General features: G+C 47.5%; 1 protein-coding gene across 2 annotated transcripts; it reads left to right on the plus strand.

Annotated features, from left to right (window-relative positions):
- Window positions 1-271: 271 nt before the first annotated feature.
- On the plus strand, window positions 272-24,657 carry LOC144162704 (serine/threonine-protein kinase PLK1-like). Of its 2 annotated transcripts, none has more exons than XM_077693344.1 (10): window positions 272-479; window positions 3,192-3,299; window positions 3,910-4,026; window positions 5,779-6,092; window positions 9,554-9,753; window positions 12,157-12,276; window positions 14,677-14,757; window positions 19,774-20,080; window positions 22,383-22,629; window positions 23,875-24,657. In XM_077693344.1, exons 1-10 carry the CDS (start codon window positions 366-368, stop codon window positions 24,073-24,075), a joined length of 1,809 nt encoding a protein of 602 aa, XP_077549470.1. In that variant the 5' UTR covers window positions 272-365; the 3' UTR covers window positions 24,076-24,657. The 2 variants fall into 2 exon arrangements, with proteins under 2 accessions (XP_077549470.1, XP_077549471.1); XM_077693345.1 differs by having other exon boundaries at window positions 19,780-20,080.
- Window positions 24,658-25,269: the final 612 nt, after the last annotated feature.

A 25,269-nucleotide genomic window follows, 5' to 3' on the forward strand; every position in this document is an offset into this window, starting at 1 on the left:
ATTCGCTCCAACTGGATTCATGCAAACATAAAAATTCTAAATTTTATCAATGTACTTATTCTTTTTGCGCTTACTTTAAGTTTTTGTAACCACAATATTTGTAGACAGCGTTGATATTTGTTTGTAATATAGTGATTTATTTTGAATATCACAAAAGAGAAAAAAGATTGATGGGGTGACCAATCACAGTCGCGGATTCTGCTGGCCCCGGTAATCCACCAATGAGGTGCTCTGCACGTGCGAATCGGCGCTCAAAAATCCACGAACGAACGGCGGTTGTGGCATTTGAGGCAACTTCAAAACCGTTGAGCACGTCAGTTGGGGATAGGAGCTGTAAACGTGAACCAGGCCTTCTGCTTTCGACAATGGCCAGCGCCATTCCAACAAAGGCTGCCAGTGCTCTCAACAAGGACCCGCCCGAGGTGGTCATTGACAAGAAAGCCAAAAAACAGTACATCCGGGGCAAGTTCTTGGGCAAGGTAAGCGTGCGACTTACCGGCGTCGGGCTGTCACCTCTCCGCGGCTTACAGGCCCAGTCGTGTCTAGCAGCCTCGCTGCGGAACAGCGCAGGCTGGCATTCAAAGCGCAGCGGCATTTATTGCGTCGCAATGGGCCATGCTACCGCTTGCTTTTCCACGAGAGCTACCTTCATTCTTAATTTGCGAATTGTCCCCTCTACCCCATACATGTGCTCAAGCAAAACGCTCAGTGGGACCTTGTCTTTTTTTTCTGCCATCTCGTCAGCCTTTCCCCCTTTTGCTGCCGAAGGCGGAGGTGTACTTCGCTTACCATCTAGCGCAATCTGCCTACAACTGAAATGTTGCTCTCCTTATCTCGTCAGTCAACCTCAGCGACGGCTTCTTCTGGCGTTGAACTTCAAAAAGGGGGGGGGGGGGGGGGATTTGGGGTTGTAGTCTGAATTTTTCACTCGCGTTTTTTTTTCTTTCCTACTTATCCTTACGCGTGGAAATGCTAGTGTATGTTCTTTATGCTCTTACTTGTGACGGAAGTATTTCAATTTTTGAGTTGCTGGAGTTGCTGCAAGGAAACTACAGTGAAACGCCCCGGGTTAGCACTAATTTTTGAATTCTCCCAGCGATGGTCTTCGGTGCCAGTCATCCTATCAACGTTGTTCTGTTTTTTTTTCCTCCCCTCCAACCGTTGCCTTTTTCGTATTCCGCCCATGGCGGCATATGTCAGTGGACAGGTTGATGTTTGGGTCGCAAGCAGTTACTTTTTTTTTTTTTTTTTAATGGTGCTGCGAGCGTGCCTTTGCAGCAGGAGGTAAACAGCAGGTGCACATTTCGTCCATATGTAAAGGCCCGTTCTTAGAAGCGACACAATTTCTCTCGCTTTAGTCGCCTGGCTATCGCTGTTGTCGTTTGGCTTCGACCAATTTGTGCCGTAGTGACAGAAATCGCGTCGCCTTTGTCGCAAGTTTGAACGGGCCTTTTTTTCAACCAAAATGAAAACAGGAGGGTGGGTGGTGCTAATTTGACATCGCGGGCCAGCCAGATTTCACAAGTTCAAATCACTACCGAGCTTTTTTCTTTTTCCCTACTGTGTTCATACTTCGCTTAACATCGCGCTCGGGGCAATTTATCCACATTCCAGAATTGTGTGGCGTCCTCATTTTCTTTTATTTTGCGCAGGCTCTGCGGGTATGAGCAAAAAATTTTAGGGACTGTTTATTTGGAAAACATTCGTGCCCGACGTTGTCATCTTCAATTCCTAGCGCGAATTTTTATTACTCTGCCCTCCTGCGGAACGCGTTTCTACAATTACGCATAACTGCCCGTCTTTTATGTAGTTTGCTTTCAACATAATTTTACTGTGTTGTTTTGCTGTGAAGCCGCGAGTACTGCAGCCTTCTCTTCCCGCTTCCTCAGCCATTGTACTGCAAATAAACTTAGCATTTAGTTTTCAGGTGACGCATGCACGCGCGAGTGCCCGTTAAAGAGCCATGAAGAGAAAAGACAACTTCGTTTAATTTGAAAGAACTAGGATTCAGTATCTCACTCGGCTCCATTACAGCCACAAAAGATGTTTTTCTAACGAAAAAAACAAGCAAGAAGTATTTACCAACTTTCAAATTCTGCGCCACAGTGACGCGTTATGAGCAAGAATGACTTCATACGGGCCAACAATAAAACATTTTTCAGTGCGTTAAATGCACATTAGCATTCAAATGATGCAGTCAAATGGAACTAGAGACCCCATCACAGATGTCCAGTCATGTGTCGTCGCAACAGGTCAGTTAAGCGGCCGCCAATCGCACAAACAAGGTTCCGTGACGTCATAGAAAAGTTGCGGGAAATTGGCTAGGGGGTTGCGACTGCTTCTTGCGTTTTCTTTCGTATCTCCGTTACTTGTTCGAAGATTGCGATGATATTGGTATGATTGTTATCGGGACTGAGCAGTCTTTCTAATAAACCCAACTTGTATTTTGTCTTCATGGCTCCGTTAAGTCTGCTCTCCCACATGTTACCTGTGCAGCAGTGAAGCCAAAATAACAGTGGAGCTGTCTAGCTGGACATGATGTCATTCTGCCCTGGTATGGAGTCGCGCTCCCTGCGGAGGCTTATATTGCCTCTGGATAAATGTCTTCCCTGCAATGCAGGCGCGTTTAGAGGTGAAGGCAACTCTCGGGAGATCGGTGCAGGCTCTGTCTTTGTAGGCTGGGTTTCCCACGTTGCCAGTTGCTCAGTGGAGCGTGGCCATCCACGGAGGGAGTGTGGTTGTAGAAAACTCTTGCGTTATCGAAAGTATCCCGAAACAAATTATGACAATAAGCCGCTAAGAATGACGTTCTGCAGCACAGCTTTGCTAGAAATCATTCGTCAGAATGGAAGAGCACTGAATTTTAAAATTTTAGGTGCAACGTTCATTGCTTCTAAACTTGTGCAGGATTTTTGAGTGTGCCTCATGACCATGGTACGTCGCACTTGTGAAGTGTGTAAATGTGTTTACATTTCGAGGTGCCACACGCGGTGGGATTATTGTGGAGCACTGGTTGCGCTACAAACACTTTCAATTCAACCCTTGGGTAGCACATAATGCTAAGTTTGTTCCTGCACCATGCGTGGGCATGGTGTATCATGCCCTCCTTCTCTCTCCCCCGCTATTTTTTTCTGTCAATGTGTCAACATGTCTGTTTTCCTCTTTCTCTCTTTCTTTCTTTTTTTTTGCAGGGTGGCTTTGCCAAGTGCTACGAGTTGAAGGACAAGGAGAACAATGTCATCTATGCCGGAAAGGTTGTTTCAAAGGCAGCCCTGGTCAGGTCGCACCAGAAGGAAAAGGTACGCCTTGTAAACGCTTAAAATCTGACATCTCCTGCTTCCACTCCATCTTGTGGATCTGTTCTGCGTACTCGTACTTGCAGTGACCCCAGGCTGGAAATAACGCATCCGTGACCGTTCCGACTCCTAAGGACAATATGCAGGCAGTTTTGATGGGCTTGGTTTTGATTTGACGGGCCATGAAGAAGAGATACAGCTTTGTTCGATTTGATGGCAACTTTGCTCCATTCCCGCCACGACGTTTGTTTTAACCGAACTAATGCAAGTAATACTGAACCTTTCAAAATTTTCTGCTGCACTCACTTAACCAATCCTGTTTTTTGCACTGGCTTTGGTCGGAGGGCCGCCGATCGCACAAGCAAATTTTTGCGAGGTCTTGGAGAAGTGGCTTGGGGAATCGTCGTTGCTTCATCTTTTTTCTTCTCAATTTCATATCCCCATTATTGGTTTGAAGTTTAAATCAGTTTTTTTTTTTACTTAAATAATTATTCTGCTTTCACGGCCCCTTCAACGTGGACAGACTATGGTTTGCTAGTAGGTGCAGGATCGCCATTCTCCCCTGTTCCTGGCACATGTGCAATTATTGGACCTCCTCGTGTTCTGTTTGCAGATGGCTCAAGAGATCCAGATACACAAAAGCCTCGACCACAAGCACGTTGTTGGTTTCCACAGCTACTTCGAGGATGACCGCAATGTCTACATCATCCTTGAGCTCTGCAGCAGGAGGGTATGTTGGCACGCAGTTATCCATGCCACCAGAAAGTGACTGCACGCTATTTGCTTGGGCAGAAAGACCTAGCTGTCTTTCCTCTGCGTCCCAGTAATTTGCTTCGTAGCTTCCATGGGGCATAACGAGTTTTAAGGAGTGCTGGTTTTAATGCTAATGGGAGTGTAAATGTATTCTTTTTTTTTTTTTTTTTGCGTTTGACAATGACAGCTATCGCCTGCATTTTTTCTTCCCCCTCCCGTTGCTTGTCCTTTTTCACGATATCGCTTTTGGAGTAGCCAACTTATGATCTTATATGCCAATGGTTCCGTGTTCTAGCACAGTTTGCCATGTGTATTGTTGAGAGGATTGAGAGGTCGACATTATTGGAAGCTAGCACATTGGCTTCAGGTACTACTGTCAAGATTTTCGTCGCAAGTTGTGATCTGTAAAATTGGACGTGTACCATGCCAAGGGTTCTTTTTTTTTCTCCAGCTTGCCAAACTGTTCTTGCAGGTGATCAAATGTAAACTGGGCTTGGGAATCTGTTGATACGGACAAAACTTCTTTTTTTGGTTTAGTGTCTGGCCACAACCAGACCCTTCACACTGAACCTCAAAAGGGCGTACATAGCGAAAGCAAGTATGTAAATTCCTACTGTTGAAGTGTAATTGCATTGCAATTGTAAGCTTACAAGTACATATTAAGGGTTACCGAGAAGGCGTTGCGGTCCAATTAATGGATCAGATGTTCGTAAGAGAAAGTACGACCCAGATTTTTGAAGATTTACTGCACTCATACCTGCCAGGTTTCCTGAATTGTCCGGGAGACTCCTGAATTTGGTGGTTTTGTACGATTGTACGGCCGAAACGAAAATCTCCCGAATACACACCCGTGTCAGGCCAAACCTTTCTCCCAGTTTGGACACATTGCACCGGAGCTACCCGACAGTCTAATACAATCCTACAGCGATTAACATCGTGATAAGTGAGGAGGTTAAGAAGCGTAGTCGGCCATGCGTGCAAGTTAAGCTGCTTAGTAACACAGAAACGCGAAATGTGAGAGGCAGTTCAGTATGGTAAAGAAAAATTGCACCCAGTTCCGAGCACTCATCCTACCGGCGAGCGGCCGTAACACGTTCCACTCTGCGCAATGAACGTTTTTTCATCATCATCATGTCTAACACAACCCTCAGCCACGTTCTTTTGGCGAGGAGTCACAGGTACGAACATTGTTACGCTCTGCAGTATTACCAGGGCTTCCTGAAAAAGGTGGCGTCAGCCCCGCCAAAGATTTAGCATCTGACCAGTGGTGCATACCTCATTAGTTGTTTGGATGAAGCAGTGTAAATAATTGCACTCTGCTGCTACTAATCCCTTAGCCTCCCCTTCCCCTGTCAGAGCTCCCTAATGCCATCTCGGAGAACCTGGCAGGTATGCTGCGCTGCACTACCTTTGTGCTTGCTTTCTTCCTTCCTTTTTTTTTGGGACGCTGCAGCAGTGCAAGAAACGAAACACCCGTTGTCGATTTTAGCCCATTGCGATTGAAGTTTTCCACTAGGCTGCACTTCACAGCCCAGAAGCAGCTTTGCTGCGCAACACCTTTTCTACACGACTGTTTCGAGAGCGTGTAAACGCATCGTCTATTGAGCGGCACGTTGTCTATATTTAGGGCGCGCTGGCAAGTAGTGAACTCTAGTTTGACACTTTTCGTGTAGCGCGGGTCTAAAACGCGTCCATGAAATGTTGGCGTGCCCTGCCTGCCTCGTCGCAGTCCCTGATGGAGATGCACCGCCGGCGCCGGACCCTGACGGAGGCCGAGGCTCGCTACTTCCTGCACCAGATCCTTCTCGGCTGCCGCTACCTTGTGCAGCAGCGCGTCATCCACCGGGACCTCAAGCTGGGCAACCTCCTCCTCAACGAGAAGATGGAGCTCAAGATTGGCGACTTTGGCCTGGCCACGCGCATCGGCTTCGAGGGCGAGCGCAAGAAGACCCTCTGTGGCACACCCAACTACATCGCCCCGGAGATCCTCTCCAAGAAGGGCCACAGCTTCGAGGTGGATGTGTGGTCCATCGGATGCATCTTGTGAGTCCGACTGCCTGGACCTGGCTGAGCTGTGCCAGCGAACAGCGGCGGTTGCATGCTTTCTTGCTACAGTAAAACCCTATTACAAGAGACACGCAAGGGACCCGGGAAACATGTCTCTTGTAACCACAAATTGTAAAAACAGTGCGGAGTCTGATGAAGTCAATGGTTGGACGGCTAACCGTCTGGTCAGGTAGCATACTACAAAACAAGAAAACACAGGTCACTGACCAAGTCAAAAACAAATTGACGTTTCGGGAGCACTATGGCTCCCTTGTTCAGGGATTGTGAACAAGGGAGCCGTAGCGCTCCCGAAACGTCAATTTGTTTTTGACTTGGTCAGTGACCTGTGTTTGTTTTGTACAGTGCGGAGTCGGACATGACCACTTTGTCATAAATCAATATAACAGCGTATTCAGACGGGTTGACAAAAAATTCTTGCCTCTTCTTAAAAAAAAAAAGTCGCTCGTAGCAGTTTTAGGGACTGCAGTTTGTATTATCTTCCTTCCAAACCTTTTTAGGCGAACTGCCCACACTTTCTCTCCTACAATACCCTCGGCATCATTCTCCTCTTCTGGTTCATCCTTTAGGGCACCATTTACTTGCGCGAGGATCACATGATCTGTACGCTCCTCACACACAAGTTAGACATGTGCAGACACAAACTCCTCAAAAGTTTCTGGAACGTCTCTGTGGTCTCTTGGATGCATACCCAAGCTTCATCTTCAGGGCAGTTTTCCACAAGGTCCTTCATATAAGGTGCCCCTTCCATCGTCTCTTCTAAATTGTGTAGAATTCACTCCATGGACCTAATTGCCCTTAGTAACAGTGTCTCTTGTATGCAATGTTGCCAACATGGTGAACATAGGAAAACCAACCAAACCATTTTTAAATGTCTCTTATAACCAAGGGTCTCTTGTAACGAGGCAATAGGATTGGGACAGTTTGCTGGTTAGTTGGTTGTACAGCCTGAGGGCATGGCTTTGACTAGGGCTGCAGTGGCTGTTTCTCTGATCGCGGTGAAAAACGCCCGCGAGTTGATGTTTCAGCACATATTAAAGATCCCAAGGGGGTCTAATGTAATTTGCCGCCCTCCACTATGGTGTGCCTCTCGTATCCGAGTGCGGCCTTAGCACATTAAATCCCCAACATTTGATCCTTTTCTAGTTCATATCGCAGCACTGTGCCAGAGCTAAGTTAAGCACTGCTTGTCGGTCATCAGCCATCTTGAAAGTCGGCACTGTTGCAAAGGAGGCTGGACATTTGTAACTGAGCTTGTTGTTGCTAATAACTGCTTATTGTGGTGTGGGCGGTCTTGCTAGTTAGCGTCAATCATTCGTGGCGGATTGGCAGAGAAGCTAAATGGTTTGAGCCATTGTAAGGGGTGCTGATTTAAATCGGCACCCCTTTCCCTTTTGTTTTTACTCCGATAAGCTGCTGCTTACGCTATAAGTTGATAACCGCTGGTTTGTTTGTTTTAAGTGCGAATGCACTTCTTAAGCGACCCTGAACCTGCGTCCACCGGCGATGTCCGCATCACATACCCACGTGGGGGATTGGCCAGGAATCTCCTCGTCTTCCTTGGCAACGGGGGGAGATGGGCGTGCGCTGCCTGGCCGCTGACATGGCACATACCCAAGTGGGGGATTGGCCAAGAATCGGGCGTGAGAAGGGCTAATGCACCCGCTTAAAGGAGTACTGACACGAAATTTCAAAGCTGAGATCCGCTCTAGCAATCAAGTACAACGACAACACAAATAGGTGTCTGTGAATAAATGCATCTTTCTTTCTTTGTAGTTGTGTGTGTGTGTGATCTCTCTTTCGCGAACATTACCGAACCGCGCAAATTCAACTCGTGCATTCGCACTTTCACATTCTTCCCCTCGGGGAAATGCGGGGAATTTTTGGCTGAACGCGACATAGTAGCAGTTTTTTTTGCTTAGATAGAAGCATCCATATTACTTGGTCAATTGTGTGACTTTTGCCCTTGTTTTGTGAACGTGCACATTCTATTATCTTTTTTTTTTTTTTTTTCTGGCGTCTAGTCAGGTTTAGTTCAGATTATCTCTTGTTTCTTCTTAGTTTCTTGTCCTCTTCATTTTCCTTAGCATTTTTTTTTTTTGCTTCTGTTTGGTGAGGGGTGGAATTTAGGCGAACCTTCCATCTTAAGTGAAAAACGGACCATTTCACCAGCTTTTAGGTTTCTCTTGATTGTTACTCATGCATGGAACGGTGTTTTTCACCGTTCTCTGAAGTCCAGTTCGTCTTCTCTGAAGTCTAGTTCGGTGTAGCCATTTAAGTTATCGCTTATCTCTGCCTTTTTCTTGGTGTTTGCTCCGTCAGGTGTGATGCTTCAGTTCTGGCAATGTACATTTTTAGAAAAGACTTGTAGAAAAAGTGGTGGTACGCTCAGTATGGATCGAATGTTGAGTAAAATCTTGAATTTTTTTTGTGTGTTTACCAGAAATGAAAACTGCCCTTTTACTACTCCAAAGCTGCTCCAAAAGGCAGGAGGCCTTGCATTGTAATAATCTCCATCGTTCATAGCAGAAGCCCTAGATTTTAAAACCTAAGCTTACCAGTACTAAACTGTTGAGCTGTGCGTGATAGGTGAGACGTCGGTATACGGTGCCTTTGCTTGTAGTTGAAAACACTGCAATGGTGCATACCTTTCCAGAAGAATGACCGGCATGGTAGCGTATTGCAAAAGCTTTAGAAATTGAGAGTAAACTCTATGTGGACACGGCTGGTTTGGTGTCATTCCTAGCCTTTGGGTGAAGTGTACAACTGACACTTGTCTAGTGTTTTGTGCCTGCGTGTGCCAAAAAGCCAGGGGTTGCAAACGCCAGCTCTTGGTTGCAGTGTCGTTGCGCCCTACGCCAATCGCAGCACTCGTTTTTAGGTGCGGAGTACCTTAACACCGCACAGTGTCCGTGCGCATAGCATTTACAATCTCGAAAAATCGTGCAGGATTCGAGCCTGTGTCTGGTAGACCAGAGTTTGTCAGTCGTCTTACCCGTTGGGCTACGAGTGGAGTTAGTACCAGAGAGTCCAACGGCTTACTCCCCCGCCTGTAACGGTGCGTGGTACCTTAGGACCGCCCAGTGTCCGTCCGCGTCCATCTGTGCACACACCACCATCGAGCGAAAATAGAGTGCAATTCGATTTAAGCCGTGAGTTGCAGCTTCATTTAGGGAACAAAGGTGCCACTCACGGCTCAAATTGAATGACGGTCGGGACGCAAATCGGATGTCACTTGGGGCGCTACTTGGATGTCCTTTCGAGTCCTCGAACTCCGCACCCTCGCCATCATCCACGGAGGGGAGATGCTGCCATTTTTTTCGTGACGGTGTCAGAGCTCCTGTTTTGTAGGGGGGCAGCTGGCAGTGTGATCACTTCAGCCGCTTCTTCTCTGTGCTGTGGTGCCCATGACAGCTGGGTTGTCTTCCTGGGTGGTGCAGGTTCACGCTGCTGGTGGGGCACCCGCCATTTGAGACGCCCACCCTGAAGGAGACGTACGTGCGCATCAAGCGCAACGAGTACCACGTGCCCTCGGGCATCAGTGCTGCGGCGCGCAACCTCATCCGGCGCATGCTGCAGCCCGAGCCCCAGCAGAGGCCCAACATCGATGCCATCCTGCAAGACGAGTTTCTCACCTGCGGTACGCTCTCCCCCCACCCCGCAGCCTGCCTGCTAGCACGGTAGTGGTTACTAGACGTACGCATTGGTGGGCCACCCTTTCCCAGTGTGTGCCAAAACGATAACTGCGGCAAGGTGCAAAAGATTTGACAGGAATGGGCTAAAGGGGGTGATGTACCGTATTTTTGCGATTCGAAGCACCCCCCAATTCTAAGCACTCTCCCCTTGCAAAAAAAAGTTTAAATACAAATTAAGCACCCCCTTTTCTAAGCGACCATCGCAAGGTGGATTTCAAACGCATGGAAGCGGGCCCAAGTTGAGGTTTTGCCCGAGTCGTTTATAAATTTTTCAATTAAAAACCACTTTAGCGGAACAAAAGACGACCTGCCAGGGGTTACCGACTTCGGCAGCACAACAGACTCGAGTGGTAGTGTGGGTGACTGAGCATCAGACATTAGCGGTGGGTTCACTGTCTGTACCTATTTTTCTCTGAAATGTTTGCCAAATAAAACATTATTCCTTGCGACCATTGCATTAAGACACTGCCGTGAAAAAAGGTAGCAAAGGAAGTAAATTTGCTAATCTAAGCAGCCCCCTCACTTTAGGCATCGCGAGCTTGGAAACAAGGGGAGGCTTAGAACCGAGTGATTACGGTATGTGTATGGCAGGCACAGTGATATCGGTAGGGATTATTTTCACTGTGGCGTGTAATACGGCACGGGCATAAATCTCTTGTGTACTCTATAGCTGGCTCGTGAAGTGAGTTGAATGAAACTGACCTGCAGTGCCCGGATTCTAACCTTTCTATAGAAAAGGATCTGGGGCGGTATTCTCGTAACTGTCCCTTTTGAAAACGTCCCTTTTACGTCCCTTTTATCGTGACGTACTTCCAGTTAAGCAGTGGGCGTTGGCAGTAGGCTTGCCGCGCTTGCGTTACATCACTTCCGGTTGTTTGCTTTTAGCCAATCAGGGCTCGCCAAAAGGGACAAAACTCGAGAATACCGCCCCAGGTTGGTTAATCAGGTGTACTCTTAAAGGAGCCATGAAGAGAAAACACAAGTTTGGTTCATTCAAAAGATTGTCTCGTTAGAATCATACTGACACCACTTTTAACGTAAACTTCACTCAAATAAGCTACATAATTAGGAAAAACGGGAATGGTCATGCAACCCACCAGCTCATTTCCCGCAACAGAACCTGTGATGTCACATGGGCTAAGCTCTGCGATTGGCGGAGGCTGGCAGAAGCAGACGCAAATTAGGTAGAGCTTACAAACTAGACGAACGAGCGATTTGCGCTTAAATTTAGGGCACATTCTTTACAAAGCAATAAGAATGATGGGACAAACAGTGGAAGTTACGAAAGCACATGTAAACATAGAAGTACTGATGCGTTCTGCTGTTCGTACTGCGCACAGCATGATTTGGTTTAGCTGCACAGCACTACGGGGCTTGGGGTTGTCGCAGACGACACTGGCCGATTGACGCAAGCAACGGTGTCTTACGTGACCCCATTTGTCGAGCGAGCACTGTTTCAGGGAACGAATATTTTCTCCTAGAACAAAAACAAGCCAGGTTTAAATGCGGGCAAAAACAAACCAAACGCTTGCCATGGTATGGTGGCGCCATCTAGGTTACGGAACGTAAAGAAACGCGGGAACAAACCAACACCGCTGTACAGGGTGGAGACAACCTTTGAACGGTCCCGTGCCACCGCAATTGGGCCAACGGGCTCAACGCGTTATTCTTTTCGTTTCCCACGAGACCTAGCAACGCGAAACAGACAATGATTCAAACTTCTTCAGTAAACCGCGTTGCGGCGATAATTTTAGCGCGGTTTTGACACAATGACTTGCTTCGGCGGCGAGCGAGCAACCGAACATGGCGGCGCCAGCGTTACGTGTCTCTACCCTGTACGGCGGATGCGTGAATGAAGGTACTCTAGGCTGCAGAGCGGTCGGTTCCTGTGATGTCACTTGGGACCACGAAAACGCACGATTGAGCGGGAAAATCAAAATTTTAACCTAAATTGTTTAATTTCTCAGTGAATAAAGCACCGTTTGTATCCGGACAAACGCTGGTGGCACTAAAACGCGAAATCTTTCGAATAAAACCAACTTGAATTTTCTCTTCATGGCTCCTTTAAGCATCGTGACAAAATTAAAAGCGACTAATATAAATATGCTGAAGTAGTGGCAAGTACCCTCTGCAATACTGATGGGAGGTGAAAATTTAATTACCTTGTGTCTTTGATGTGGCAGGTTTTTCAGTACTCACGAGTTGGCCAAGCTTTCTTTTCCCCCGCACCTTGCATGGTGTGCCTGCTTTTCATGGTGGCTTGTTGGTAGTGTCTGGAGAAGCTTGCTTGAAGTGTGCAAAGTTTCCCCCCCGGCTCTCGGCGGCCACATGCCCAATCTGCCTTGCAGGCCCGCTGCCGGCCCGGCTGCCGACGTCTTGCCTTACAACGGAGCCGCGCTTCGACACACTCAATGCCACCCTGAGCATCACTGGCCGCAAGCCCCTCCTCGAGCGGAACACCGGCCGTGGTGAGTTGGTCTGCTCAACTGACTTGGATATCTGTACTCAAAAAGTATAGGAGACATCCTGTAACCCAGGGGTTCTCAAGCATGTTGGTCCCAGGGAACCCTGCTAAGTTCCGTTAAGTGCCAAGGAACCCCCCTCCCGCCATTTTTCATTCCGTTCATTCTACATTAACGTGCAATAAATTCAAAAGCAAGCAAGGGTATAGTTTTTTTCCCCTGTCGACTTTACGCGAATGCGTACGCTAGCGGCACCTATCTCCAAACAGGAGAAATGCGCATGGGGGTAATATAAGACCGAGATTCAAGTGCAATAGTTTAACCACGTGGCCCGTTTTCGGAGTCTGGCTGGCTACAAGCTGCTGGCGAGATTTATTGCGCAGCTCGCGCGTTTCTGTTATGCGCCGAGATGTGCTTACTGACACTCGGGCGTGAGTAATGGAGGTTCCTTAGATCGATCGCACCTCAAGTTCACCATATAGGACTTTGTGACTGCGGAACCAGGGAAAATTTATCAGTGGCTCGCGGAACCCTGAGGAGGGGCCTGCGGAACCCCAAGGTTCCACGGAACCCACTTTGAGAAACCATGCTGTAACCGATTTTAGCTTTCTTGGTATGGTTAGCGACATAAATGCTCCTAATTTGGTTTAGTCCCTAAATAACAAATTGTTTTACTGGCCACGTCGTCCCCCTTCAAGTTGTGCGTGAAGCAATGCACGTTGGGAACCACTGCGGTATTCCTTTTTGTGCGTTCCACACCAGGTGCCTTTCCTCTTTCCTTTCACCCGTTGGAGTAGTTTCAGATATTGCCACTAACACGCTCTGTGTAGCTCACGTCGTGCAACCTTGAAATCTTTTGGTCGAAGCTCGTAGTCATCGCGTAATGGCAGAACTTTTCAATGGCAGAGCGCAAGGCCATAACAGCCATTGCTTGTTTCTCCTTTTTTGAATGGTCAGAGTCATGCGGGAGGAATCCCTCTCTGGGCATATCTGCTGGAGGCATGAAACGCGCAGCTACGTCGAATTGTAGGTATAGGTCCAAAAATCTGAGGTGTCCATTGTCCGATATCTCGCACACGAAGGTTAAGCCCCGAGTGGTGTCATCGAAGCACTTCAGAATATCAACGCTGCAACAATTCGTGATCCCACAATCGCAGTCCTTCCGTTATTACATACATGTTGTAACTGAAGGTAGTGTGGCGTAAAAGCCCCCTCTGTCCTGTTCTCAGCCCAGATCAAGTACCATCAATCCGCCCTCCCCATCTCCTTTTCCCGCAGCTGCGGGGTTTTGTTGCTGGCATTTCAGCAACAGCGCTCTCGCGTCCTGCTGGTGCAGCCGTTGGATGGAGCTGGGTTATATCGCAATGAACCGATTGGGTTTGTTTATTTATGTTTTGCTTTTGCCGACCGGCTGCGCTGGGCTCTGTTATCTGTGAAAACTCTGTGACCAGGGGAAGCACGTGTTCTTTTTTATAAAGAGAGCGTTTCGTACTAACGTCGACAGCCTAGCATATAATCTAGAATAGAGTAGAATAGTGTTCTAGATGTACTTCAGAGGTTTGAGAAACTCATGCCCAGAGATAAATGCCTGCGGAGCAGACACCGCGGTATTCGACTCGCCGACGCTTGCATGCGCACGTTGCCGTGACTGCTGCATCGCGGCCTGTGTATTCTTTGAGTTGTTAGGGGAGCACAAGTTTGCTCCAGTAAACTTGTTTTCCTTGAAGACAACTGCTGCGTCTTTGGCTTCGTGACAATATAGCTTCGCAATCTGTCTAAAGCACCTCCCATTCTGCTTCCTCCCAGTTAGCGTCACTGAGGTCTTCATCCTTTTTCTCAATTTCTTTAAGTTACAGAAGTGGAAGTACTGCCATAATATGCTTGACAGTGAACATGTAGCCGCCACTACTCGCTACATAAACTGTATCAGTGCGGTGCACTGGAATACGCATTATTTTTCAGCCCAGGCAGCTGGCCTAGACAGCAGGGGAGGGTTTGGAAAGCGCATACGAGTACACAAGCTTGCAGTCTGCAAGCGTTCTCGCCGAACGCAACAAAAAATAGAAGGCGGACGCAGAAAGGAAGAGGTTTTCCGAACCTAGTGAAAGCGGAACTGCACGACGGCAGTCTTCCGAGGATGGCGCTACTTAAAAGGTGGCTGTGGACGCGATGAAAGGGCTCTAGGTGGCATTTTTGTTTTCACAGTTTAGTTAGTAATGTATTCTGGTGAATGTTCATGCCACTTTGATCGAGAATGTTCTCTATTCTGGAAACAAGTACATGTCAACAGGGCTGACTTGTTCCAGGCCTTTGCCTTCCTGCAGAAGCTTGTGTGGAAGAGTTTGGCCCGTGCATTTGTGATCTGTTGGTGGTCGAGTGTGTGCTCAAAGCGTGTTGCTTTTCCAGACCTGGAGCCGAAGGTGACTCCCATACGCGCTCATTTGGACAAGGAGGCCAAGCCAGCCGAGAGCCTCAAGCCTCACCACGGTGCGTGCCCTTTCTGTTAGCTGGGAAAGTGGGGGGCAAACGCTATTGTTTGTGTGATGTGAACTTGGCTAAAACACTGCCTGATTCCATTGCATGCTCACGGTGTAAGAACATGCTCCAGAGTTCTCTTAAGGGGGGACACTGGTCTTGAGGACCGAAAATTTGCCAAAAAATCAATTTTCTGTATTAATTTCATTTAGTCTGCAGCTCGCAAAGAATGTATCCGCAAAATATCATAGCTGTACCATAAGTATTCACAAAGCTGTCGCCCTTCGAAGTCGCCTAAATGACCATTTTTGCCTATGTTTGCAAACTTCATGCCCTGTTTTCTCGGAACCAATTTTTTTTCCCACATGGTCAGCTGTCAGGTACAATATCTTGGGATGTACTGGTTCGATTTACATCATCTATCGTTGTGTACAAATGCAGAGCTAAATCAAGGAATCGCCGTTTTAATAACCTCACACACAAGCTGCACATTCACTTTTACTTTGTTTTTCGACTTTAGCGAGCAGCTGATCACTCGGTGGACACATTTTTTGAAAAGGTGGACACATTTTGCTGTATACTTATACAGTAAGTCCACAAGCGAAAGAAGGTGTTGTTGGAAGAGTGGTATCTGATAAGGCCCTCTCATTTCACTTTTGTGCTAGATTCTGCAGGCTCCCTGTGCCATATGACAATGTTTCGAAGAAGCGTTTAGACGTGGATGCGGATGTAAACGGATGATCTATGTAGCAGGTGATGAATGTTTGCGAGGGCTCACCTCGCAACAAGACCCAGTAGTCAATTCTTCGTCGTGTGCTGACTCCCACATCTAACTTTGAATTATCCATCGTACTTATTGCGTAGAATATCCGTGAAATTTATGCCACATTGGCTTGTTCAGGGTAGCGATCCATATCTGAGATATGAAGCGTAGCTGCCGTGCTGTCAGGTATGAGTGCTCCGCTAGAATATACAAGCACATGAAACCGATTTACATTGTACTGTAGGGCGATTCCACGAGAGAACGAACATGCGTGTGCACGACCATTTTTTGTTCATTCTTGTTTTTTTATTATATATGCGCGCAATATGGAAACCCCCGAAGATCAAGTTTGTTTTCTCCTGAGGTGCGTAGTTCGGGGAAAAAAAAATGTTTGACTGTGCCCGGAGCGCAGCAGTGGTTCCGGCAACTGCAGATTTTTTCAAGTTTGCGTCTCTGTGTACGTCAAGGAGTACAAGGGGTGTGTATAAAATGTTTCGGGCCATAAACTAGACCATAATGCTAATCAGTGTAACGCAAAATCGGCGTCCAGCAGTGAACAAAAAATTTTTGAAAAAATTGTGAAATCGGCCCAGACGATAGTTTGTTACTGTTTTTTGACGCCCCCTATCTACATTTCTTCTTTTCTGAAAACCTTGTAAGTCAGCAATTTTGTTGGCCATACGTGTCTAAACGCATCAGCAAAAGATGGTGTTTGTAGAAAATTTATAAGTACTAGAAAAAATTGAATAACTTCTGCTCTTTTTCAGAAATTGCGCAAATTCAAAACTCAATATAAAAAAAAACCCATACTCGATTTTCTTCAAAATTGCGGAAACCAGACTCCTTTGTTTGGACAACAAAACTGTGGAAAAACATGTTGCATCATTTTGTTCAGAACAAAGTTATAAGGGGCCAAACTTGGGGCTCGCGCGACGCATCTTGGCGCGCCGCGGTAAGTTCCGGCCGCTGTTGCCGGACGTTGCGCGGGTGTACACGGGCGGTAATTCACATTCCACTGCCACATGCCGGCACGGTCAATCTCTTTACAATATTCCCAAACGAAAAAAACTATTCTGGAGATTCTTTTTTTTTTTTTGCCTGCCTCTGTTTCCCTAATGCGTTCTTTAACGAGCTAACTTTCTGGCTGATACCAGCTCGAAAGCGCTCCTTTGTGGCGCCAGTGTTTTGCGGGATGCAAAACAAAAAAAAACAAAGGTTCCTCCGATGCGCAGGCAACCGAAACAGGTGGCGCACGGGCAGTTACAAGGGAGGGAATGGATTGACCTTCAGTTTTATTCTTTGCGCCCGAAATGGGTCTTGCACTCACCCCAGCATGAAGTGCACGTCTGCGTTTATTGTGCAAATGCCGACCTGTCTGCTTTCGCCCTGCAAAACGTTGCAGGGGTTGACCGAAGAATGAGCAACTTAAAGGAGCTTTGTCTTTGCACCTCACCATCGACTCAGTGTTTCTTGGGCGAGTGCCGGCAATGCCCAATGGCCGACAACCTTACCATGTCCGCTTTGGGCGTTTCGGACGAAGAAGACGTCACGTACACTGTATGGGAAAATGGTTCTCTGATAAAAAAGAGTGTACCGCCAGCTGCATTCGTGAAGGAGCTAGGGAAATGGGTCACCAAGTGGATTTCCCATGACTATATTAGGCGGACCCAGGCCATTGCCATAAACGAAGCGAAAAGATGCGAACGGCGATCAAGCATTGTACTGCACTTCGACTTCGCTGAAAATTGGACAGTTATTCTGCCAAATGAAGTTCAGTAGTACCGCTGGCACAAAACACAGGTTTCACTGCTTACGTGCGTTGTAACTACAAGAAAATCGGTTCAGAGCTTCGCAGTAGTCAGCGATCACATGCAACACGATACCGCACATGCATGCTATGAGCTCCACAAGGTGCACGAATACCTGGAAAAAAGTGCCCCTCTGTACAGCCACGTTGTTTGCGTTAGTGACGGTGCAGCCAGCCATTTCAAGAACAAATATCAGCTGTACGAACTTTCCAGAGCATACTACACGTCTGCGAAGTGGCTGTTCTCTGCTACCGGACACGGAAAAAACTCGTGTGATGGAGTTGGTGGTATTGTAAAACATCACGCTTCGTTACACAACCTGAGGGCAGGCAGCACCAACGTCATTCGGTCAGCAGCTGAAATGATTGCCGAGTTGCAAAGCAAGGTAAAGAAGGTGACCCGGATTCACGCATCTGCTGCAGGCATCGAAGAGTTTCGCATGGAAAAGCGCGAAGAATGGAAGCGTCTGCCATGCATCCCAGGCATCCAGTCCTGGCACCTGTGATCTGTCACGAAGGAATACCCAAACAAACAGCGTTTAACTGTTGCCAGAACCGCTGAAAGTGAGCCCACTGCCATTTGCCCGTTTTCAGTTTCCTGTGCTTGACTCTATGAGCGTCCGAGGAAGCTGTGCTGCAGATATTATAAAGATTTTACTTGAGTTGTAATCCCACACGTATGCCTTTTGCTGTGTTCCTGACTGTAAATAATTAATCACGGTAGTCTGACAGCCAATTTCCAAACTTGTGTCTTTTTACTTGAATAAATATTCTTGTGAAGAAAATCTGAAATCCCTTCAGTAATTTACTCGTGCTGTGAGCGAAGCGCCATAATAATAGAAAATTTCGACCACTCCTACCCCTTATACCCGGTATAACCACCGGAAAAACTTTTCCTGTTGTTTCGAATCCTTCGTTCCTTTCCCTATAAGAAGAGTGGCATTCGCAAAGGAGCGCTTTCGAGCTGGTATCGGCCAGAAAGTTAGCTCGTTAAAGAACACATTAGGGAAACAGGCGGGCAAAAAAAAAAGAATCTCCAGAATAGTTTTTTTCGTTTGGGAATATTGGAAAGAGATTGACCGTGCCGGCCTGTGGCAGTGGAATGTGAATTGCCGCCCGTGTACACCCGCGCAACGTCCGGCAACAGAGGCCGCAACTTACCGCGGCGCGCCAAGACGCGTCGCGCGAGCCCCAAGTTTGGCCCCTTATAACTTTGTTCTGAACAAAATGATGCAACATGTTTTTCCACAGTTTTGTTGTCCAAGTAAAGGAGTCTGGTTTCCGCAATTTTGAAGAAAATCGAGTATGGGTTTTTTTTTATATTGAGTTTTGAATTTGCGCAATTTCTGAAAAAGAGCATAAGTTATTCAATTTTTTCTAGTACTTATAAATTTTCTACAAACACCATCTTTTGCTGATGCGTTCAGACACGTATGGCCAACGAAATGGCTGACTTACAAGGTTTTCAGAAAAGAAAAAATGTAGATAGGGGGCGTCAAAAACAGTAACAAACTATCGTCTGGGCCGATTTCACAATTTTTTAAAAACTTTTTTGTTCACTGCTGGACGCCGATTTTGCGTTACACTGATTAGCATTCTGGTCTAGTTTATGGCCCAAAACATTTTATACACACCCCTTGTACTCCTTGACGTACACAGAGACGCAAACTTGAAAAAATCTGCAGTTGCCGGAACCACCGCTGCGCTCCGAGCACATTCAAACATTTTTTTTTTTTCCCGAACTACGCACCTCAGGAGAAAACAAACTTGATCTTCGGGGGTTTCCATATTGCGCGCATATATAATAAAAAAACAAGAATGAACAAAAAATGGTCGTGCACACGCATGTTCGTTCTCTCGTGGAATCGCCCTGTATAGCTGTAGCATGAGCATCTGAACGACCGCTGCTTGCATAGGTACTGTTAGTAAATTTCAGGGCAATGGAATTACGATCAGCCCCACGCATATGCCGGTTTTGAGACGCCGGCCTGTGACACACATCTGGCGCATATGCGGTCCGAATGTACCACACTAAAATCGCATCAGAAGCATCTACACTCGCGTATATACACCACATTTGCGAACAGAGTGCCTGGTCCACATAAATATTTATTTCCAACGCATACAAACGAAACATATCAGTCGCGAGCGTGCCGCAAAAGCAAGGGCGACAGTGTCGAGCTGGCTGGAAACTCCCGCAACTGCTTTCAAACAGGCCGCTAGGGGGATTTCAGTGGCGCCCCTACAGACAGCTCTCGAGGCGTATAGACTTCAAAAATGTTTGTCGCAATTTTTCTTTCTTTTTTTGCAATTTTTTTTAACCATTCTGAGACCCGCGTCACCCCTTAACACACTGTACACCTGCACCCTACTTCCTGGATCATGCTTCCAATGCTACCACTCTGAGAAGAGTACGGCAAACTGAGTGGATCTCTCAAAATGGCTCGCCTGTCTCCAGGTGCAGCGGCTGGCCACGCTGCAGTGCCCGTGCCGCTGAACGTCAGCGCTCAGCCCAAGGCCAGCCAGCGGGAGGCGCACCTCGGCGAGCTCCAGCGGCTGCTGACCGTCCTCATCGAGTCCAAGCCCCCCGAGCGCCGCTTCGCCGCCGCTGACGAGGCCGAGGACCCGGCCTCCGTGCCGGTCTTCTGGATCAGCAAGTGGGTCGACTACACAGACAAGTACGGCCTCGGCTACCAGCTGTGCGACAACAGCATCGGAGTGCTCTTCAACGACAACACACGGATGGTGCTTCTGAGCAACAAAGTGTGAGTCTGTGCACAATTGAAAGTTGGGCGAGTTGGTGGTACATTTTCGGAATGAGCGCAAGAAACGACTTGCTATAAAAGAACACGGGACGGCGCGCTACTGTGTTCTGTCATGCCGTCCTGTTTTCTTTTCTTTGTGTAGTCGTTTTTCGCGCTTATTCCCAAAATGTAAGTCTTGCCTCTGTTGTGCTGTGTCCGTGGCACTGCTTGAAGCTGCAAAGCGTGCAGTGGTACCAGGGAGGCTGGGTTGTCCGCCACTGCTCGCATAAATGAGTGGACGACGTGTTCCTCTCGGAGGAGGCACGCATCCGGTTTGCTCACTGGCTTATCGACTGGCTGGGGTCGTTGGCTGGTGAGTATGCAACGGAAGCATGGAGTGACCCAAAGTGCTGTTTAATGCGTGGATTTCGCTGCTTATTAAAGGTCCTCAGGTAGTTGGAATTCAGAGCACTCCACTATGGCGCGCTTCGTAGCCAAAGTGTGCTTTGGCACTTGAAACCCCCGAAATTTGTGCTATGAATGTTGCTCAGAATTAGGGGTGTGCGAATACCGAATACAGTCTACGCTCATTACAGCGGATCCAGCAACAGACTTCAAGTTACAACAGACCATTTCTGTTGGTTTGTTTAAAACGGAAGACTGGGCGAGTTGGTACTTGTTCATATTAACAGCGCTACCGACACTCGTAATTAACCCGGCTATAGCAGTATCGGCTACAAGACTAAATTTTGGGCGAAAATTGTTTTAATAACAAAATTTCGCGGTGCCGACACCTGGTATGCTTTTGCTTTGTTTATTTTGGCAAGGAAACTGTTATGTCTCTGGGAACATTGTTGGTGTTGAACGGGTTTTTGGCAGGTGCCAGTGCAATAAGCATGCACCAACAGCATCAAAAGAAAAAAGAAACCAGAACCTCTTTTGATTTTAAATTACCAGAGGCACTGCCAAAAACGGCAGCGATTGCTTTATCATGAGCTGCCCTAACATGCAAGCATCCTGTTGCAGAATTCAAAAGGGTGGCATGAAGAAAAGATCTTATCGACACAATCTCAAATTCCTCCGTGCTGCGGGATAAAATTTACGGCCTCTGCAAAGGCACTCTCGTTTGGCGAGCAGATTTTGTAGCAGAATTGTGCTAGCGTGCACTGACATCTCTCGCTTTCGCAGAGCCGGGCACATGAAAAGCCGCTCGACTATTCGAAAACACAAATTGTAGATACTCTATTTGCGAATCGAATTATACGCGGAGGCACTATTCCATTCGTATTCAAGTATTTGCACACCCCCTACTGAGAATACCAAATCCAATTGCCAGCTGTGGGCGAAATTCTGAGGCTGCCAAATTGAGCAGTTTGTTATGACACTAGGGTGTGTGTGCACATTCTCAAGGAGCCTGTGCTAGCAGCAGTCCAAAATTCTGCTAATGAGCAGCCTCGCATGTTGGTACAATTAGTGTGTGTTTCTGGCTGTATACTGACTGCTCAATGCTTTTTCTTGCTTTCCCTTGAAAAAAAAAATGTGCATGCTCATGCAGGTGCATTGATTACGCAAGGTAAGTATGTCATTGCCAAGTTTCCATGCGGCGCCTTTCTCGCGAGACTTTCATGCAGTGCATCTGCAGGGTGCAGTCTGCATTAAATGGAGCTGTGCAAATATGCTAATGCCTCAGTGACCACGCCAGAACCAGACAGTGTGTTAATGCTGCCAGACAAGCACGCACACACAAACAGAAACCGTTCGCAGATAGTGCCAGGCTGTGGATGTAGGGGTAATGACATGGCTTTATTGGCCAAGACTTGTTTTATTTTTTTTTCCACTCTAGCCTTAATAATGGGTCCTTTCACCGGTGCAAGTGGGCCGGTTTCTTAAAATGCAGCTTTTAGGTGTGTTCACAGCGCCCCTGAAATGTAGAACGCCCGGGAAACTTGGTATTTGCTAAGATAAGGGCATATGAAATTGCACTGAAATCGTGGCCGTTGCTTCCCAAGGTTGACAATACCATCTTCAGTACACATGAGTGCAGGAGCAGCATCGCAGGTCAATATTGTTCAAGAAAAAATGTTCAGTGAAGAAATAATGTTAGCGAGGGAGCTGTAACACTCTCACAATATCATTTTTTAATCATCTTGGTCAGTGAACTGCATTTCATCTTTCGGATTCCATTTACTTCCTGTAAAAGGACTGAAATTTCAAAATGCAGTTGCAGGATATGTATACTTCACACTAGTCTCGCAGGTAGCGGCTGTTGGAAGCGGTGTTAACGTGCCTCAACTTTTGGACGATGCGGGGCGTTTGTCCGCAGGAGCGTGACGTATGTGGATGAGGGCTCCCTGGAGAACTACTACACCCTGGAGGAGTACCCAGCCGACCTGGAGAAGAAAATGACGCTGCTGAAGTACTTCTGCAGCTACATGAAGCAATACCTGCTCACCACGGGCGAGGACGTGGCGCCCCGCGAGTGTGACAACCTGGCCCGCCTCCCCTGCCTGGGCTCCTGGTTCCGCACGCGGTCGGCCATCTCTTTCTACCTCACCAACGGCACAGTGCAGGTTCGCTCCTTCTCCGTCTCAACCGCCCCTTGCGTCGGCTGTTTTTAACGCGAGAGCACTAAATAACCCACTGAGGGAACAGTCTATGCGTTTGTGGCAGCGAAATGGCTCCCAAGCCTCCCACTGGTTGGGCCGTGCAGAGCCCACCTGTGGACGCCTATCGACCAATACTTGTGAAAGCGTTAAATGGCCCGTTTAACAAAAAAAGGCTGGCATCCAGTGTCGGCGAAATGATGGCTCCACCTCCAATTTGCTGAGATGCGTTTCACAGTGCACCCTGTGTGGTAGTACATACCGCGATTACACGATTCAAAGTTTACTCGGATGTAGGCCCCCCCCCACTCCCTCCAAATTGCATCTTAAAAAAAAAAAAGCTTAGAAAATCTTATCGAAAAGAGCTCTTTAGTCAGCTGCCATTACCCCTGTACGGCAGCTCTTCCATTAATGATCGATGGTCCCGCAAAAGCCATGTGCTCGTGGTGCGCGGCGTAAATGTTAAAAAAGCTTTTTCTATAACCACTCAGAATAACCATGCGCTGTGGGTTTAACGGGAAGAACGCATTTGTTGTGGGATGACAACCATCGAAGCAACCGGCAGCGGCCACTGCTGCGTGATACCAAAACAAACGGGGTGGCTGACGGAAGCGGCCGCTCGCTATTTTTCAATTCGCGAGTACGTTACTTGCATTCAAGAAGTGTTTTATTTGTGTCTAATAAACAAAATGAGTGTTAGCGAATCCCTTGATTCAATGCATGGCACAAACGTAGCCACAATCATATCGCATTGTTCAGTACACTTCCTAACGCGATGGTGGGAGGTTAATACGGTGGACAACGGGTACGCCAACTTTCAAAGTCTGCATCACCTTTATTGACGCCAGAATATATGCAGTGGTAAATTAATACGCTACGCTTTGACCATAACCATGGAAACGAGGGTGCAAGGCTGTCCCCTCTCGGAGCACCCCTCATTTCTCGTTTCTCTTGCCGTTACTAGCAGTACACGGTTCGATTTCGATTCTAAGTCGGCTCCCCAACATTGGATTGTCAAATTTGAAGGAAAGGGTCGACCTACAATCGGGTAAATACATAATGCACCTCTGTGGAAAGTCGTGAAAGGTGGCGTAGCACATGATGTTGAAGGCATAAGGGATGTGTTGCACAGCGTTGCTAGCCCGTTCTTTTCAATTGAAAGTGTGCATGCAGTTCGTCGGCCAGAGCTACAACATGGCCCTTCCTTTGCAGATCAACTTCTTCCAGGACCACACGAAGGTCATCCTGTGCCCATTGATGGCGGCCGTGTCGTACATAGACAACAACCGGGTGTTCCACACGTATCGGCTGGAAACTCTGCAGGCCCTCGGCTGCCCGAGTGACCTCTTCTCGCGTCTGAAGTATGCCCTCACTATTGTCGAGAGGCTGGCCAACTCCACCCCATCCTCCTAGTCAACAGGCGTCGCTACTAGGCCTGGAAACAAGAACAAGTGCGCGCCTTCTCTGCCGCTCGCGGAATTCGCTTTTTTATCTCTGTGACCACTCCTTCGTACTCCTGCGAGTATGCTGGACTGTGCATGACGGGACGAGTACGTTGTACGTGGGTGACAGACTGTACATAGCTCCTTCACTCTAACCTCTTCACTACTGCACTCCTTTAACTTCTGTATCCTCTTCACTTCTGTACTCTTCTAAACCTTTTTCTGTCTGTCAGTGCTTTTACAGTGATGCTTTTAAATAAACGCTGAACTTTTACAAGTACACTATTGAGTGCAAAGTGCTGCCAGGTTATGCTGGTGTGATCTCTTTTAAAATGCCTTCACCATATTTGTCATTACGTAGCCTCTTGGCTGCAATGTTGTGCTTGTAGGGGAGGTTATCGTTGCACCATTGGTTTGGTGTGTCACTGCAAGAGTTGCATTCCCCTCGCATTGCTGCATGTTTGGAGTTGATATTGGGTATAGCCTGGGCACCACATACTGTGCCCATTCAGGTGTAAGGCTTAGTAGTTAATAAATCGTTTAGCGAAACACTGCTGTGTGTTAAGGTTCCTCAACACGAACGATTTCACCGCCCATTTCGTCAACGTATGACCAGCCTAGAGCAAACCTGACTATAGAGGAAATATGACTGACCACAAAAGTGCACTGGCTTCCTCCTCCACTAGCGGCGACGGGCTTTCCCACAATGCACTGGCGACGTGTGGCTGAAACTTATTTTCCCTCTTCATGATGCAAAAAGTGCCCTTCAGGAAAGCGTTCGCCCTCTGAAAAACTGCTTTTGCGCGAGAGGCTGCATATGGGACCCAGCGGCTCAGTGGCCAAGGCGTTGTGCTGCTGAGCATGAGGTCATAAGTTCGGTTCCCTGCCGCCGTGGCTGCTTTTCTGATGGAGGCGAAAAGCAAAAACGCCTGTGTTTACAAGATTTTGGCCAACGTTAAAGATCCCCAGGTGTTCAAAATTAATCCGGAGCCCTCCACTACGGCACGCCTTATCACCTGTGCTGCATTGGCACGTTAAATCCCCACAATCAATCGTACGGGACCCTGCCCATTCACTCTGGTGACAAGTGTTGCAAAGGTCTTCCTGAATGCAGTCTCTGTTTAAATTTGGCAGTGAATTGTGGTTTCAGCGATGGCAGCGAAAT

Source organism: Haemaphysalis longicornis, unplaced genomic scaffold (genome assembly GCF_048455015.1).
Source record: "Haemaphysalis longicornis isolate Haplotype H1 unplaced genomic scaffold, Haemaphysalis longicornis Haplotype H1 scaffold_12, whole genome shotgun sequence".
Taxonomy (NCBI): domain Eukaryota; kingdom Metazoa; phylum Arthropoda; class Arachnida; order Ixodida; family Ixodidae; genus Haemaphysalis; species Haemaphysalis longicornis.

Excerpts from the sequence above, each read along its gene's own strand:
- LOC144162704 (XM_077693344.1), top strand. The coding sequence starts at position 366 with ATGGCCAGCGCCATTCCAACAAAGGCTGCCAGTGCTCTCAACAAGGAC. Across the intron at positions 14,758-19,773 it reads GAGCCTCAAGCCTCACCACG|GTGCAGCGGCTGGCCACGCT; the intron begins GTGCGTGCCCTT and ends GCCTGTCTCCAG. Across the intron at positions 20,081-22,382 it reads GTGCTTCTGAGCAACAAAGT|GAGCGTGACGTATGTGGATG; the intron begins GTGAGTCTGTGC and ends GTTTGTCCGCAG.